Source organism: Melospiza georgiana, chromosome 1 (genome assembly GCF_028018845.1).
Source record: "Melospiza georgiana isolate bMelGeo1 chromosome 1, bMelGeo1.pri, whole genome shotgun sequence".
NCBI lineage: Eukaryota > Metazoa > Chordata > Aves > Passeriformes > Passerellidae > Melospiza > Melospiza georgiana.
This window is the reverse complement of record NC_080430.1, coordinates 101,626,035-101,643,693: the sequence shown is the minus strand read 5'-3', so window position 1 is coordinate 101,643,693 and position 17,659 is coordinate 101,626,035. Positions and strand designations below refer to the sequence as shown.

The following is a 17,659-nucleotide window of genomic DNA, read 5'->3' as shown; positions in this document are numbered from 1 at the left end:
TTCTTCTGCAGCACTTTGTTCTCATCTCCACCTCTTCCCATCACCCCAAGATCAGTGGAGCTGATGGGCACCAAGCCTAGGGTTAGGTGGTATCTACCCAGTGCAGGGAAAGGGGAGTTTTCCTTAAATAAAGACTCAGAAAGGTAGGTAGTATGTCTCCCGTGATAGATGCAGTGATTTCAGGAGGGCAGAAATTCTGTATTGGATCAGTTAGTCTGGTCTTGGTGAGGAGAGGGTTCTGTGCTGTGTCACTGGACCAACCATGAGGTTGGCCTGCACGTGTTTGAGCCTGGTATTTTCCAAGTGTGGGCATGCTGAGCACGTGTTACCCAGCCATCTGCTTGGGGAGTTCTTCTGGCTCCTGGGATAGAGATCTTGCTGGGGGTTGGCTGCTGCCAAATAATTTATTCTGTCTGCTGCTCTCTCCAGGGGAAACCTTAGGGAAGGGAGGAGCTGCAGGTGAAGGGTAGGACCTACTGTCACAGGAATAACATTGTTGCATGTCCTTGCATCCTAAGGATCTCTCAGCCTCAGAGTTCAGCTGCATCCCAGGCTGTTTACCTTCTCAAGTAGTTATCCCAGGGTGGGGAGAGCTTTGGGCTGCTTTGGTCTCATCTTGGTGTGACTATCCCAGTGCCCTGGTTACTCACCGGGATCCCTGCAGCAGCTGCAGTGCTTCAGGCAGGGCCTTTGGCTGTTCTGGGATTCAGGCATCAGTGGTAGAAGTAACAGGCAACTCCTCTCTTCTAAAAAGTTATTTCTGTTAGGCATGGCTGGTAGCAGATCTGGGAGACTTGGCTCAGTGAGCACGTCCTGTTCCATCTCCATGCAAGGAGTTTTTCTCCATATGCTGCACCATCTCTCTCAGCTCATCTTACCCTCTTGCCTTTGGGGAGATGGGCCCTAGAATGGAAGTTGTTTCCACATCCTCATCAGCAGCTCCTTTTCATAAGGGAGTTTAAGTAATATGAGTGGTGTAGCTAGATTTTATTTCTTTCTGAGTGGCTTGTTGGTTTTGCCTTTTTTCTTCTCTTCTGAGCCTGTAACTCAGGAGCAGTTAATTGAGAACTTTAGCTTTGACTAATGTGTTTTACAAACAGTTCCAATGGGTTTGGAGCCCGTTGGGTCAACTGCTGATAACCTGATTGCCTTTAATTGTGCAAACATACCCTCAGATATTTCACAATGAAGGAATGGAAAGGAATGTGTGCACAAGTGTGTGTATATACATGTATGTGTCTAGTTCCACAGTTACAATTCCTTAACTGACAGAACCACATCTAGGCACTGAAATAAGTGACTCTGCATAAGATTTACCTTTCATGGCTTTGCGAAGGGGAATACTTGGGGAAGTTGTAAATAATTGCAATTGTCAGCCTCTCTCTATCTTTGCTCTGTAAAGCTAGAAGAGAAGTGTACCAGCTTTGCTATTCAGAGCATTTCCCTTAGCAGCTGAATCCTGTGGGAGAGTCCTCTCAGAGCAGCTTTTCTCTGCAGTGGACTCTCCTGACAAGATCACAGACGGCATTTGGTCTCTGAGTGTCATGATGAACATCTAGTTGGGTCTATTTTTACTTCTGAAATATGTTGAAAGATGCTATGGTGAGAAGAAGCAGTACAGTAAGATTTGGAAGCAGTCTATACATGGTAATGCTTTTGGGGACAGTATGCGTTTTCTTTCCAGTTCCTGAAATTTCTTATGTATGTAAAACTTGAATTAACATCAAGAAAATAGTCACGACTGTCAATATTTTTGTTTTCTCTTTGTGCACCAAAATTGAAGTTCTGAGCTTTATAGCTGCTCTGATATGTCCTTTTCAGCTTCAAAATTTTTCAATAAAATAAATTCACTCTGGGAGTTACTGCTACTCCAAACAATTAATTGAGAAGAAAAATAATGATACACCTTAAGCTATTTTCCCTTATTCATGTATTGTTCGTCACCCCTTTATTCTGCCCTGAGTGCTGGTACGGTGTCAGAACAGCATTTCAAGGCATGAGAGAGAAAATATTTTGACCTGAGAAGATGGTTGGAGAAGTGGTTGAAAAAGTGGCTGAAACCTCAGCTGCTTTAACTACTGTTCGTGGTGGGAATTGGGCAACTGGCAGTTCTGACCAGATTATCCCTGGGTTTAGTGTGTCTGTCACTTCCCTGAGATTACAGACGCCAGGTTTTGCTGTGAACTGTTGTGCCTGTGCTGTGTAATCGGGATCCTGGCTGGCAGACCTTTGTCAGACCTGCCACCCTTGCTGCTTTGGGAGGTGACAGGTACCTGCTCAGCACACAGGTGCTGAGGTGTCTCCTGTCATCTCCATGCATTGCCACACTCTCTCAGACACCACCAGCTTACTGCATCCTTATGGCCTCTGGGGCTGGGTGCAGTGGATGACATCTTGGCACTTGCAAAATGGACCAAGCTTGACTTGCCTGGGAGCAGAGCTGCTCTTTGCTCATGATTTGGAAAGAAAGGGGTGGGATGTTGCTTGTTTAGCTCCTGGAGACAGCCAGTCCTTAGAAGATGACTGCTGGTAAGAGCTGTGATAATGAGGCAGAATGGTGATGTGATCTATTAATTTTTCTTTTTTGTTGTTTTCTTCCACATTTCAGGAGGGGTGCTTGTGGCCTTCAGAAAGCTCGGTTTCACGCCAGGGTGCTTCAGAGGTACTGACAGATTTCTGACTATCTTCACCGAGTGCTTTCTTTTTTTTCCTGTAATGTGTATTTGGTTCCTTTCAAAAACATACATCTGTTTTTTGTAAAGGAAGCTTTTTCAGTGTAGTTCACACTGTCATCTAAGCCCGCCTTGACATGCATTTCATAAATTCCTGAGACCTTTTCAGAAAAGAATGAAATTCTGCCTACCTGACACCTCATCTCCATCAGCAACTCCCTGTGTCATAGTAGGCATCCACAAATAAGTGATGGAGGTGTGTCTTTTTCCCACAGTGGCTCAGTAATTTGAGTATTCATTGGAAGCTGGGAGACCAGTTCCTCTTGTCTCTGAACTTTCCTTGGATTTACAGCACATATCCTACCACCAGGGTCTCCCTTCTTCCAGCTAGCACAGATTCCTTGTCTATGTAATAATTTGTGGGTGTATTGCTCTGAGTGGTCCAGCTGTCCTGTGACAAGCAGCAGAACTTCCTGGTGGTTGGCCCTGCATCTGTGAAGGTCAGGGGTTGAAGACCCTGCAGGGATCCAAAAAAGAGAAGACCAGTTTGATAGCTCTAGGTCTGAGAAGCTGCTATGTCTGTCCAGGTCTGGGATAGACCAAATGAGGAGCAACAGCACTCACAGAGTGTCTTGAATGCTTCCTTTTATAAAGCCTATCCTTCTCCAGGATTTTAATATACCAAGGACATAGTTTCCATCACAATGCAGAAGCTTTGTAGGTTCTCCCCAGAGGCTGAGTTCTGGCTGAGAACTGAGGAGGAGGACACCTGATACACTCTGATGGTGAAGGCGTGAGATACACTGAGCCTTTACGAATGGTACTGAAATGACCATCTGAATTCTTTGGGGATGCATTAACTCTGAGTAGGAGGGGGAAGCTCAGACTGCAGCTGAAATTCAGTACTGGGACATTGTTGTAGAGCTAGTCAATTACTCAGACTAGAGAGAATTAATTTCCTGGTTTCAGAAACAGAATAATTTTATTTTTGCTTGGAATGTTTTAGTTTCAGAAGGAGCTGTGTGGGGTCTTGTGCTTCCTTCGTGCAGCTGTTCTTGAGTGTGCTGGGTCCTTCCTGCACCTCCTGCCTCTTCACCTGCAGGCATGTGGCTGCACGTGTGCATGGTATCTGCTGGGTTTAACCTCCAAGACAGGTGGCAGGAAGAAGCATTCTGTGTTTATCAGTTTGGGGTGAGCACTGGCGCAGCGGTGGAGTCACGCGTGTCTCTCTTCCCGTTTCAGATCATGTACGCCCCGAGGTCCAGGGACAGGTTCACCACCCCATCCTTTATGCAGCGGGACCGTTTCAGTCGCTTCCAGCCCACCTACCCTTACATGCAGCATGAGATTGACCTTCCTCCCACCATCTCCCTCTCGGACGGCGAAGAGCCGCCGCCGTACCAGGGCCCGTGCACGCTGCAGCTCCGGGACCCCGAGCAGCAGATGGAGCTCAACCGGGAATCCGTCAGGGCGCCGCCCAACCGAACCATTTTTGATAGCGACTTGATAGACATCTCCATGTACAATGGGGGTCCCTGCCCACCCAGCAGCAACTCGGGCATAAGTGCAACCAACTATAGCAGTAATGGAAGGATGGAAGGACCGCCCCCGACGTACAGCGAGGTCATGGGCCATTACCCCGGCTCCTCTTTTTTCCATCACCAGCACAGCAACATGCCTCCTTCCTCGCAGAGGGGGAGCAGACTTCAGTTTCAGCAAAACAATTCAGAGAGCACAATAGTCCCCAGTAAAGGCCAGGAGCGGAAGCCAGGGAACCTGGTCTAGGTCACCTGCCCAGGTGCGTTTGGACTGAAGACGGGAGAGCCCAGCGGGGCGGCGGAGGAAGAGCCCCGTGCTCCGGTGCACGGTGTTGTTACGTGGTACAACTGAGTAAAACCAAACGTGCAAACCAGTTCTCTGTTTCTGATTCCTTTCAGGGGAATTGCATGCAAAGCAGATTGAAAGAAATACAAACTTCCATTCAGTTTGTCTACGAGCAGTGTTTCAGGGGAAAGGGGGGGGGATATATTATTTTTTTTTAATAAACTATTTCAAGTATTTAATTCTAAAAGTTAACTTAGCACAGAAATGAGGCTTGTACAGCCTGTTTTATACTCACTGAATGGCAGAAGGAAAAAGGTGGTTTTGCTAGATAAATGGGGGAAGAATTGGCCAGTTTGCTTTTTTTTTTCTCCCAGGATGTGAATTTTTTTTTAATATGAAACAAAATTCCTGTTCTGTGTGCCAAGGTATAAAGTTGAGAACTTAGATGAATGCGAGGAATTAATTTGTGTTGTGATAAATGTGTTTTAAAAAGTTGCACTATCTTACTGTTTTAAAAAAAAGTATATATGAGGGAACTGTTTTATGTGAAGTTCTTCTATATGTTGTTGTTTCACCTGTGGAATAATGATAGAGCCCTAGAAGTAATCTGGAGGAGTTTGCCCCCTCCCCCTGGGTTTGCTAAAAGATGGGGACAGGACTTAGGCTAACATCTCTTGACTTTTACAATTCAAAAAATACAGGGACACTTGTCTTTGCAATAATTTGCATTCAAATAACAATGTATCGGTGAAGTGTCTTGGAGACTTTTGGATGGAAGAAGGCAAATATGAAATCCCAGCATTTTCCATCACTTAAGGTTTATCTATTTTGCAGTGTAGACTATTTCTTTCATAAATGGCAAAACTACAATTTCCAGATGCATTGATTTGTATTGATTCTAAGTGCTGCCATTCTTTTCCTTGTCATAATGCAGTATCACCAGTACTTACCGTGCTAGAGATTTCTGTCCTCACTGTAGCCTGAAATGTATTTAGTCGCATATCATGACATTATGCAATAAATGGTTTGAAAATGCAGGGTGGGATTATTTTCCCCTGCTCTGCTGTTCAAGTATGTGAGGCTGTCGTGGTTTTCACTCTCCATTTCATCCTTTCAGATGCTGAAGTTCAGTCCTGGAGGTCCATCCTGTTGAAGTGAAGGGAGCCCTTGTGGCTAATGTGGTGTTTTTGCAGCAGTACCAAGGGCACTCGTGGCAGTGGTGCTGGCTCCTGGCAGGGTTGTTGGTGCACCAGGAATTCTCCCTGCAAACCATTTTGCTCTGGGCCCTGCTGCAGAAACCCTTCTGGGTGCACGATGTCTGCGTGACAACAGCAGGACTGTGCTCATGGCTAAAGGTGATTCGTGTGTTCACCAAGTGTCTGTAAGCCCTGATTTTTGCTAACCTGGCCTGGAGAGTAGTTGGGAAGTGTTCCCTGCCTGTGTCGTGGCATCTGGGGTGTTTCTCCACTGGCTGTTCCCATGTGGAAGCACGCGCGGTGCCGGAACACGGTTGACAGAAGGTGATAGTGGCATCACAAGCACATGAAAAAGCACAAATTGCACTTAAAATGCATTTTGGAAATGGACTTAAAAGTAAGAATCTTTAGAATCTTAGCTTGAATAGTTTCTAATATATAGGTATATGAGTGTGTCATAGACCTCTTCACGTTAAGGTCTTTCACTTTTTTCTGTTTTCCTGAGCCTTGTGCTTGGTTGTGGGCAGCAGCTGCTGAGTACCCCAAGGGCACCAATGCCCTGGTCCCATGGCTGGAAGCTGGATTTCTGTAGGACTTCTGTACATGGACTCTGATAACTGAAGTGCATCTTTGATCTATGCAGAGTTTTAATGCCAAAACTGTGTGTGTGTGTGTCTGCGTGCGTGTTGTCTTTTGGGCCTCAGTGTAGATTTGTTTTCTTCATAAGTTAATTTGATTTTATTCCAGTTTAGAAAACATTTGTATAACTGTTAGTCTGAATGCACAGCCCCATTTGTCTCTAATTGTTATTTTGGTCTGAGTCATGCTGGTAATGCAGAGTAAGGCTGCCTTTTATTGTATGTATTAATTGAAGGGAGAGATAGAGATTGCATGGTGGGGTTCACTTATTTTTTTTCCTCTCAGACCCGCAGGACAGGTGTTAAGAAGATGACTAGGTGGCTTTCAGTCAGCTGGGGCTCTCATCACTGTCTGGTTCCTGGGAATAAACGCTGTGAAATTAGATTTTTGCAAAGAATCTACAAACATAATTCTTAGTTAAAAACAACAAACAGACAAAACCCAACCAGAGGACAAAGCCAGCAAATGTTGGTTTTGGTCTTCAGTGACTTCTGTCGCTTGAGAAGGAAGCCTTTAAGCCAGAGAATATGTGTGCCTACACAGGTACTGTGCTGTTGCCTAAGTGAGGATTGTTTAGAGAAGCTTTGAGGTGAGAACAGCTGGAACTCAGTTGTCAGGGCAGAGCACACCTGGACTGGCCCTGGGCTTGGGCTGGTTGGAGACCAACTTTCCCCATATGTGATCTCAGCAAAGTGAGCCTTGAAGTTGCCTTCAAAGTTGCCTCTTGGGAATGTTCTTTCTTTAAAAACAGCCCTTTGCCATCTTTTACCCTCTCTGCATGCCAGTGGATTTATGCACTTCCCATTAACATTGTCCACTATGCTGTCTCTTAAGTTTTCTTGGATGAAAAATTTTTCTGCCTGGAAAATGCAGCCTTTTCCAGTTCTTTAGAAAATATTTGTTTAAAAATAACTTGGTAATTGCTCACCTAATAGTTGCATCTCCTCTTGCATCTTTGTCTTCTCATCCCAGAATCCTCGAATCATCCTAGAATCATAGAACAAGCTGAGCTGGAAGAGACCCATCGGGATCATTGAATCTGGCTCCTGGCCCTGCACAGCCCCATCCCCAGGAGTCACACCATGTGCCTGAGAGCACTGTCCAAATTGAACTCTGTCAGGCTGGTGCTGTGGGGGAGCCTGTTCCAGTGCCCAGCCACCCTCTGGGGGAAGAATCTTTTCCTAATACCCAACCTAAACTGCCCCTGGCACAGCTTCCTGCCATTTCCTTGGATGCTGTCACCGGTCAACAGGGTGAAGAGATCAGTGCCTGCTCCTCTTTGCCCCATGAGGAAGTTGTAACTGCACTGAGGTTTCCCCTCAGACTCCTCTGGGCTGGACAAAGTAACCTCAGCCACTCCTCATGGCTTCCCCTTGGGACCCTTCATCATCCTCATGGCCCTCCTTTGGACACTCTAATGGCTTAATGTCTGCTCTGCTTTCCCTCATGTGGTGTGCTGACTCAGCTCTGGGAGTGTGGTGATTAGTTCACTTGCTATAGGTGAGCTTGTAATCTTCTGTTTTGGGGCCTCTCTTAGCAGTAAATAGGCTGTTTTCTGATGGATATTAGTGCTCTCCAATGGAAAGGCAGTCAACAGTGTAACATTGAAACACTTTCTTTTTCTATTTTTTCTTCCATTGACTTGGTAGAAAATCTGCTCTTGATAACAGAACAGAATGGTGAGCTCTGAAAATAAGTAATTCTATGAAGCAGACCAGCTTTGAAAATATCCAAATTTGATAGACTGTATCCCAGGGCCGCTCAATGAAACTGTCCTGCAAACACCGTAGCATTAATTGTGTAGATTTTATATGTCTCATACCACAAAACCTACATAATATGTGTGTGGTGTTCTCTATGTGATAGATCATATTTGCCCGAATTCTGGTTGCATCTTCTGACTTTGCCCAGTAACTCGTTTTCCCAAAATTTAGAATAGCGATGTTCCTACTTTAGAAATTTTCAGGTTAAAAGATTTTTTCTTTTAAATGCACCTTTATGAAATAAAGTTTTGTGACCTCTGTCCTACTGCAAAGACTAATTTTTCCCTTACATGTCTTGGCATGGCTCTCTTCTTGGTGCTGAATATGCCCCATCTTTGGTGTTTTTGTATGATCTTTCAGGACTAGAAAAGGCAGGGGGTTTAGAAAGAAAAAAACCTGTTTCTGTCCCAGTTTACCAATGCAGCACTTGGCACTTAGCTCTAATTCTGTACCTATGTTTAGAACAATTGTGTTTGGGCTTGCCTCAGTGCTGGACAAGCAGACTGAGTGGGATGCTGCTTCAAAGGTGTGAGTGAGGGACAGGAAGAGGGGTACCCAGCCAACAGTGCAGTGTTCAGATCCCTTTCCTGGCATGTGGGGCACATCCAGAATTCACAGGAATTTGTATAATAGGATTTTTTCATCAGGGAGGATCTAATTATGCTACTCCTGGTCTTGTCACTGATGGACTCTGCATGTAGGCCAGTCTTGGGCTGATGGGACTTTATTACAGCATGAATTTCCCTTGGGAGTATGATAACTCCAGCATATGCCCCATGTACAAGTTCCTGATGGTCAGTGAGGAAGATGATTGTGTTCCTGCACTCATGGAATCTGCTGTGCTTCATTTGGCCTTTTATTACTGCTTGCCCACTGCTTATACCAGTTTGTCCCAGCTGGAAGGTGCTTGTTATGCCAAATCCCAGAATGTTCTTGGTGCAGATATATTTTTTTTAAAAGTGTCATTGAGAGTTCTTGGTTTTTTTCTGTGAATGAGGTGCAGGGAAGGGTAAGGAGCAGAATTGCATTGTTTATTAAGGAGTGCACTTCTTTGCAATAGAGAAGAAATCCTTGTCCTGCTGAAGAGCCCTGAGTGGAGGCTGTCTGGAACAGTGCTGTCTGAGGTGGTCATGTCTAACCCTGCCAGGTAGTGAGATGCTGGGCCTTACAACTGACCCTCTAATCTGTAAGGAATGTTGGAATGCTTTGGAGAGGATTGATTGCTGACCTTTCTCTGACTCTATCCCTGAGCGCTCACGGTAGCTAAGGTAACCTGATTTTGTAGGCGAAGAAAAACAAAATAGCAAGTTGGTAAAAAATAGATATACATCGATGTTTTATTGCGCCCTCCCCAAGGATAAACAATAGGCTTGCTGGCACATTTGAAAGTATTCAGGGTTATTCACAGGTTCTCTCTGGTCATTACAGTTAAGTCATGTCGATGCACATACAGACCTGCTTGCAGACTTGTCCCCTTGATTCTGTCTGTGCTGGTTTCTATTCCATGATCACCTTCCAGAAGTGCTGCATGGCTCGGTGTTGAGCTCTCAGTGACAATGGCAGGTCATTTGTCAAACAGCAGGAAGCCTGAGGAGTATTTGCTTTTCAGTCCTGTAAATGTCATGACCTATGTTTTTATCAGTAGGGGGCTTTCTTGCTGCACCACTTCTTGCCTGTCACCTGGTGTGCTTGTGCATCTTCCATCCAACAGCTCTCTCTCCTTTTGGGTGAGCTTTGAAAAATCTTTGTGCTTTGGGATAACCCCAATGCAGATCTCGTGTATTGATGTACAGGAAGAAAGTAACACTTCCTGTAGCCTAAATCTCATAAGCATGTTTTTCAGACCTAGCTGATGGTGAGAACCAAGTGATCCTTCTGTGCAGTGGGTTCAGATGAAGTCTGGCTTTTGATTGCATCCTTGCTTTTTAGATAAAGGCTGTTGCACATGATTTAATTACACATATCTGGTCTTTCTCTGCACTGTGTTGCCTGCTTGCCCACCAGTACAATTACAGCTTTTCTCCTACACTAGCCCCAAATGTGTCAATCATTTCAGTCCCTGGAAAGAGGCAGCTTTATTGAGTTGTCTGAGGCCTTTTAAAACATGGAATAGTCCCTTGTGAGGATGTGTTGAACTAAAGAGAGGTTTCCCATCCAAAAACTGGTCTGTATGTTTCGTTAGGAAATTCAGCTTTAGGTTTTGAGAGTATGCTGACTGAAAATGTTGGCAGGATTTTTTTTTAGTTAATATATTGTTTGCCAGCCTATCCAGAGATGTAAATTACCTTTTGAGCCACCTCTGATTGCATTTTTGGGCTGGCAAAAGCCCCGTTGGGCACACTTGCACCAGCAAAAAAAAAAAAGAGTAGTTTTCTTGGTACAGCTCTGGGGAATAAACAGAAGCTGCGCCACTAAGTCCATCCTCCAAAACCAGCCTGAGACCTGCATTGCCTCTTCCCAGCAAACTGAAGTGTAGGTGTTTGGATGAAGTGCTTTGCTGCACTCTCTAGTACCACAGACAGAGTGGAGGGGCCTACTGATGTTTTCTTGAAATTGTCATTGGCATTAAATGTATTTCAGGGATGCTAATGCTGTTTTGGTAACCACCCAGTACAATTCTCCTGCTTTTGAAAGGGAAGATCAAGGACCATTTTGTGTCACAAACTCTCCTGGCTACTTCTGCCTTGCTGGTGTCTCTTCTGTTTTTAGGCTGAACACAAGCAACTTGGGTATTGCTAGTGTTGCTTTCTTGCTATAAAGGAGCTTACCTTTTTATGTTGATTAATGATTTAAAAACAAAACTGTAACATAGATATACTTCCCCTTCCCTCTGACAGAAGTGTGATTTACTGCCAGAGATGATGCTTTTTCTTTGCTATATTGCTGCTGCTGTTTTAAGTGGTTTGGTGTGTGAGCTTCCTGGAACAACACGGTGTGTGTAGGATCTTGTGGGTGACAAAGCTGTCTCTTTTCTTCTTCCTTTCTCTCCTTGGTTCGTGCTTGTCTGTCTGCTGTGGTAGGTTTACTAATGAATTAAAGACATCCTTATTAGGTATAATTTTGAGGAGGTTTGCATGTCAGTAGTTTGTAAGCAACTAAGGTGCCTCATGTTCAGGTCTGAGCAGATAGGAATCCCCTTGCACTCAAGAGGGCCTAATCCAAAGCCTGCTGAAGTTGGTAGGAAGACTCTTGCCAACTTCAGGGGGCTTTGCATCTGGCCTTACACTCCCACCTTTGTTGTGCCTCACTTAAAATGGTGCTTTTTCAGTTGTCTGTCTTTTTTTCTAGTTTGTTTTTTTTTTCTTTGTATGGTGCTGTGTATAACTTGAATATATTATGCACATATCCTACCCAATGGGTAGAACAAGCAAACAAACATATGAAAACAAATAGATGTTGTTAATACTGTAAGATAGTGTACAGATGATACCAATTTTAACACAAAAAAAATGGCATAGACTTTGTGAATGCCAATCTGTGCTTGGTCCTTTTTTTGTAAGAAAGTTTGCAAATGAATGCATACAAATGACAAAAAGTCTATGTATTTTATTTTCCTATTAAATATCAATATAATATCATAAGGGAAAAAGGTTAAACAAATCCTTTTTGACAAGCCTGTGTATAGCAATTAGTCATTTGATGCATCTTTGCTGTGAAGATTTCTTCTTTTTTCTTAATGTGTCACTTTAAAAAAAAAAGGAAAAAACCACAAAACAAACAGAACCTCCACAGCTTTAACCTTGCAACTAAATGCTTCTCGTATTGGTTGTTGCCTTGCTATTGCTGAGTTGGACCAGTATTAGTTACTACTTCTCCAGCAGATACATTATTTATTACTATCCTTGATTACCTTTTTTTTTTTTTTTAACTTAGAAATGGGCTAAAACTTTTCAAACCTTTTTAATCACATCCTAGATTTGAAATGAAGCTCAGACAAGTGGGAACTGACCCAAAGCATCCCTGCAAAATCAAAACCAGGCCAATGAGAGTTCTGTGACAGCAGCCAGCTCTCTGTGCCCACTGCTGGCGCACCATGCTGCCACGACAGACTGTCCTTGGGCTTGGGGTGTGGAGGGACTCCCTGGCGACCTGTGCTCTTGCAGGGTGGACAAGAGTGGCCCCAGCAGGTAGCGAATGCAGGGTTTGAGTGGGAGCTTTGAGTTGGCAGCTCTGCTGCTGTGTTGGCTTCTGACAGCAATGGCTCACCCAGGTTCATAGTTAAGGTGACAGAGAAATGCTTAGACCTGTTCAAACCCAATGGGGGAAGGGGTGTGGGCAGTAATGTTACACTTCAGCTTCCTGCCGGGCTCCCTTGGTAGTTGGTTCTCCCGTGGTGTCTCCCTGTGTTTGGCGCTCCATTCCTGTGCCCCGCATGCTCTCCGGTAAAGCAAATACCTCAGGAAAACTCACCATGAAGTTCTAGTGTAGGGACTTGCAGATGCTGTACTTACTTTTCTAACCTGTTAGTTCTGACTATCCCAGGACAGTAGGTGATATAAAAGTTTATTGGTCCGAGACAGACTTGTCCTCTCACAGATGGATGCCAACTACTCTTTCATAGACACTCCTGTCTGTATGTAGCTTTTTTATACTTGCCAGGCTTTAACCACAGATGTAAGGTAGCAAGGTGTTGGGTGATGTGTGAGATGGCCTTTTGGTTTGGTTTTTCAGACGATTAGCAGAGTGCTGTGCTGAAACTCAGGGGGCCTTACCCGGGGCCAGTGAAGTCAGTGGTGGGGCTTCCTCTGGTTTGAGTGGGCTTTCAACCCGTCCGTCGTGCTGGAGGATGGTGCCTTGGGCACACTCCTTCACTGCTTCTCTGTCCACCTGAAGCCTCTACACCTTTGTCTGTAAATATCTCTTGAAAAGCCCTCACAGGAGTCCTGTATCTGAATGTTGACCATGGTTGTTCTGGCTTTTTTTTTGGTTTTAAAGAAGTGTGTTAAATTTCTTATGGCCAGTTCTGCATCATCATGCCCTCATAGGTAGCTTGTATCATCACATCCTTCTCTTTGTTGAGCTGTTCTGTCAGTGGGCATGTACCATAGGTAAATACACATATTTCCTGATTGTCACTTGTTAATTCATTTATTGTTTGTCAGGGCGTGGAGTAATTGTTTTGGAAGTGTGCCTTGCCTGGCCATCCTCACGTTTCTGTTTGCACTGCAGAACCACTTCTGTGCATGAAGGAAGAGAAGCAAACAAAAAACCCCGGGCCTTCACTAGGAAGACTGTACAGAGTAAACCTCCTGCTGGAGGAGTCTAGAGTAGGATTTATCATAACAAAACATGCATATTGAGTGGACCAAACACGAGCATGTCTTCTTTTAGAGGCACTAATTTGCTTTGAAGCTGCAGTGGAAAGAGCAGACTGTCTGTCTATTAAGTGTATTCACAGCTGTGTTCACGCTTTTCCATTTACCACAAAGCACAGCAGGCAGCCAAGATTTCAAAAGGACTGTGAGCAGAAGTTACGAGAGCCTCAGGCATCATAGACCTGGACAGCAAAAACAATAATAATAATAATAATTTTTAAAAAATCACTTTAGTATTCCTTAACAAAGCTTTTCTACTCATAATGTAAAGACTACACAAGCGTTGATAGGGGTTTTATCTTTGTATAACTCTCAACTGCCCAATGCTGCTGTGCTCAGAGCATTTCATGATGGTATGTACATCAGTCAGGCTGTTACACTCAAAATTAACCATCAAATGCCTGTTTTTAGAGTGTTACCCTTTATTTGTTGTTTCTTGCTAGTTAATTTACTGTGTAAAATGCTTTATTGCTGTATGGATTTTAATTTTTTTTTTTGTATCTCCAACATTGTGGCTTTCAAGATTACATTTTCAACACATCTATTATTTTTGTCCATTTTCTTTCAGGCTATTCTGAAATATGTACAGCACTATCAACAATATTTAATCTTTCTTTTAAAATTTATTGTTGTAAAAAAAAGCTATTAAGAACAGTAAGTCTTTTTACAACTGTATTGGAATTTCTCAATAGCTGTTCATGTGATGCTATGACAAACCTGGCTTGCTTTACTTTTTTTTTTTTTTTAATTTTATTTTGTGTTTAACACAATTAATTTGTTGCTTATTTTCCACTGTAACTCCCAGTTATATACAGAAAAAAGATTTCAACTGTTGTGTATCTGACTCTTTTAATTGAGCAAATGGTGATGTCCTAGTTTTTAGACCTAAGGTCTGTTTATTGCAATACTTTTAAAGGAAGATGTTGCTCTAAGTGCTGTTGTTAGTTTTAAATACAGATTTTATGCTTGTTCTTAATATGCTGTGGTTAAACCATGGCACAAAATTATTAAAAATTATTAAATCCATTTGTCTCCTGTTGGATTTATTTTCCCTTTGAAGTGAAAAAAACCAAAAAAGCACGGAACACTAGAGTGGCTTTGGTAAAAATAAGTACTTGTCTCTTTCCCTTGCTGTGTCTGATGAGGGTTTAAGATGAGTCGTCTCACCCTCCCACTCTGGTGATTAATGCTGGGCCGGTTCTGCCCCGCCTCTGCCATAGGATGGGCTGGAGCAGGAGACAGGGAGACAGCCTGTCACACACGGGAGGTCAGTCTAGGCACTTAATCTAAGCCAGTTTGTGCTTTCAGTTCCTTTAAGACAACAACCCCACCTCGATCTCATTTCAAGCCCTGCTGGTGGTGCTGGCCTCTGGCACAGCAGTGCTGACTGACCAGCAGGGAGGGGGGATAAGCAATGCCCCCAAAGCACTGAGCTGCAAAACTTGTTTAAAAAATGAAGGTGCAAAATATGGCTTGTGGGAGGGAGATTCACAACCTGGTTTAAGAAAGCTGGGACATGCTTTGGCCAGTGCTTAAAAAAAGAGCAGTTGTGGTCCAGTAATGGGGTGGAGAGAGGGATGATGCTCTCAGTAAGAAACCAGATGAAAGGGTCCTTTGCAAAGATTTGTCTTTGGCGATACAGATCTTTGCAAGGGAGATCAAATTATCCCTGACTGGCACTTGCCACTTTGCCATACTAAAGCTTAACAAAAATGGGAAAGAGCAGATAGTTTCTGTACATTCTGTGTATAAAGTGATGGTTTATTTAGCATGATTATTAATAACATAGTTTTCTTGGTTTATGTTTTATACCTGTGCTTGCTGGGTGTCTGCATTGCTGTGATGTGATGCTGAGTTTGATGCTTTAAACCTGGGGCTTTCTTGCAGGTCTTTTCCAGGAAGAGCTTTGCTGTGGGACCCACGGTCCACCCCACTTCAGGCAGCCTGCTGTGGAGGTGCCTTTACATTCCACTCAGAGAGCAACCAGGGGGGCTCCCCTTGCTGCTGTTCTTTTCAAACATCTTAGTTCTTTAAATGTTACAGTACTTAGTTTTGGGTCAAAAGTAATCATTTTTTTTTTCCTATAACCACCCTGAGCTTGCTCTCTTCCATGTACAGCATTTTAATTCTTCTTTAGTATGTAGAAAATGCTAGTTCCTTAGTCCTTAGAAGTACTCTAAATCTCCAAGCTTCTGCTCCTCCTCTGCTGTCTGAACCCTGAACTCCCTGGAAACTGCATTTTTTGAGCCTGCTTTGATCTTTTACTTAATCTGGTTTTAATTGTATTTATATTTAGTTTATAATATGCCATTCTGTTTGATTGTGTTTTAATATCACTGCCAATGGTTGCAACTCAGCTGTAAATGGGATGTCTCATCTCAGTAGGGTTACTTTTTTTCTGCTGAAAGATTAATATAGGGGCTGCTGCAGTCCTGTGAAACCTCTAGGTCTGGCTTCCAGGCTCCCAGCAGTATTGTGTCTCATTACAAACACCCTGGTTTTAACATCCCAAACCCTTTTCTTCCAAAGACCCCTCAGTAATGAGACTTCGTTACTTAGACAAAAATTAATTAGGCTTCTCTCATTATCACTGTTTTGATCAGTTGTGCTTTAAGTGAGTTCTAATTAAAATGCACATTTTAAAACCCTTACTGCTGAATCCTCTCCTAATAGCTCGCTTCTACTGCGGCAATGCCCTGCTTTTTGTGCAGTTTGCATTGTGCTGCTTTTGCAGAACTCTAGCATTGATTAAGAAAACTAAAAACTTGCATGATTTTTTTTTTCTGCTTGTTTTCTACATTTTTTTTCCAGACTGGCTGCCAAATGATTGCTCCTGAGAGCCTGAGAATGGGGATTAGAGCTGAAACACTGAATTCTTTACATGTGGTAAAATTGATGAGCTGAGTTTCTCAGTGTCCTGTATAGTCAGTAACCCTACTTGTTCCCAGAATGTTCCAAAACATAAGGGGGAAGCTGTATGCTGCAGTTTTTACTATTTAACTGCAAATTTCTGCTTGCCTTAGGTGTTCCAAATTGCCTTAAATACATTGTTTATTTTGGCAGGACTGCACGATCCATCCCAGGGATACCTGCCACATGCTAAGCCTGTGGATGCTCTGCTGTGGCTAGAGGGGGACATTTGAAGGCTGGCTCTCCTTAATAAAGGGGCTAATCTGTAAATCAGACAAAACATTTTGTATCCTTTAATGGTTTCCACTCTGAAGCGTGTTGCAGAGCAGCAGCGGAAAGGTGCCAAAAGTATTTTAAAGAGGAGGAAACATATGAAGAAGTACATGCCAGGTCTCAGCACAGCCTGTGGCAATACTGGGAATAACCTTTCCCTGCCACCATTCCCAGTCCCTCTCTCTGCCCACTTCCAACACATCCCACTGTCTTGTGCAGAGCTATTTTCTGTTTGGCAGGGCTTTGAGCAAGCAGCCAGGACATAGCCACCCTTTGTTCAGAGAAAGAGGGCATCTTTTTCACAGAGGCCAAAATGCCACCCTTGAGCCCCCGTCAGTGCCAACACCAGATCATTCCAGCTTAATTTAACATTTGCAGACATTATAGTGATTGACAGTTGAGTTGAGTGGAAAATTCCAGTTTAATCCTGCTCTGTGTGCCACAGACATGGGCTCAGACAGCTTGACCTACATTTAACCCTGGGCAGCAAGAAATTCTTAGGAGAAAAGAAAAAAAGTGGTTTTCATCTCAAAGCAGTGAGAACATTCCCACTTATTACATGTCCCTGTGTATATGCATACACATGTAATTGTGTTACAGTGCTGTGAATATTTCATGAGCTGAGCCAAGTTTGCCCTGGTTGGCTTTACTTGGTGAAGAAGACATGTAAGTCAAATATAAAAGCACAAGTGTGCTTGCATAACTGCTCAGTAGGGTTTATGGCAACAGCAAAAAGGATAGGAGCTAGTTCTTTCCTGACAATGAGGTTAGGATTGTAAGTGCTATAAAATTTGCTTATGCTGCAAACTTTATATCTCTTGGGGGAAAAGTTGATGAGCTGGTAACTTCAACTAATGTACTGTCAGGAAAAGCCCAACAGGTAAGGCTTGACTGAGGGACTGCAGAGTCAGTCTGGTTTCTTTGACCCCCTCCTCCTTCTGCAGATCAAAGGTGCTGATAGTGACTGACTGTGTTTGTTTTGGGAAGTTACAGGTGCACTACTGGGTGTCGCAGCTTTTCAGCAAGAGGTGCATTGGCAAACATGAAAAGCCCTGTGGCTGAGTGAT

At 43.6% G+C, this 17,659-nt stretch overlaps 1 protein-coding gene across 5 annotated transcripts in view; it reads left to right on the top strand.

Annotated features, from left to right (window-relative positions):
* Nucleotides 1-14,435, top strand: part of LDLRAD4 (low density lipoprotein receptor class A domain containing 4) — a 285,488-nt gene extending 271,053 nt beyond the window's left edge. For 4 of the 5 annotated variants that reach the window (XM_058043242.1, XM_058043504.1, XM_058043419.1 and 1 more), the window contains 2 exons: nt 2,609-2,662; nt 3,915-14,435. In XM_058043242.1, coding sequence (XP_057899225.1) covers nt 2,609-2,662; nt 3,915-4,457 — 597 coding nt within the window. In that variant the 3' untranslated portion in view covers nt 4,458-14,435. The remainder of the gene's footprint in view (nt 1-2,608; nt 2,663-3,914) is intronic. The other variant, XM_058043335.1, reaches the window with a different exon arrangement.
* Nucleotides 14,436-17,659: the final 3,224 nt, after the last annotated feature.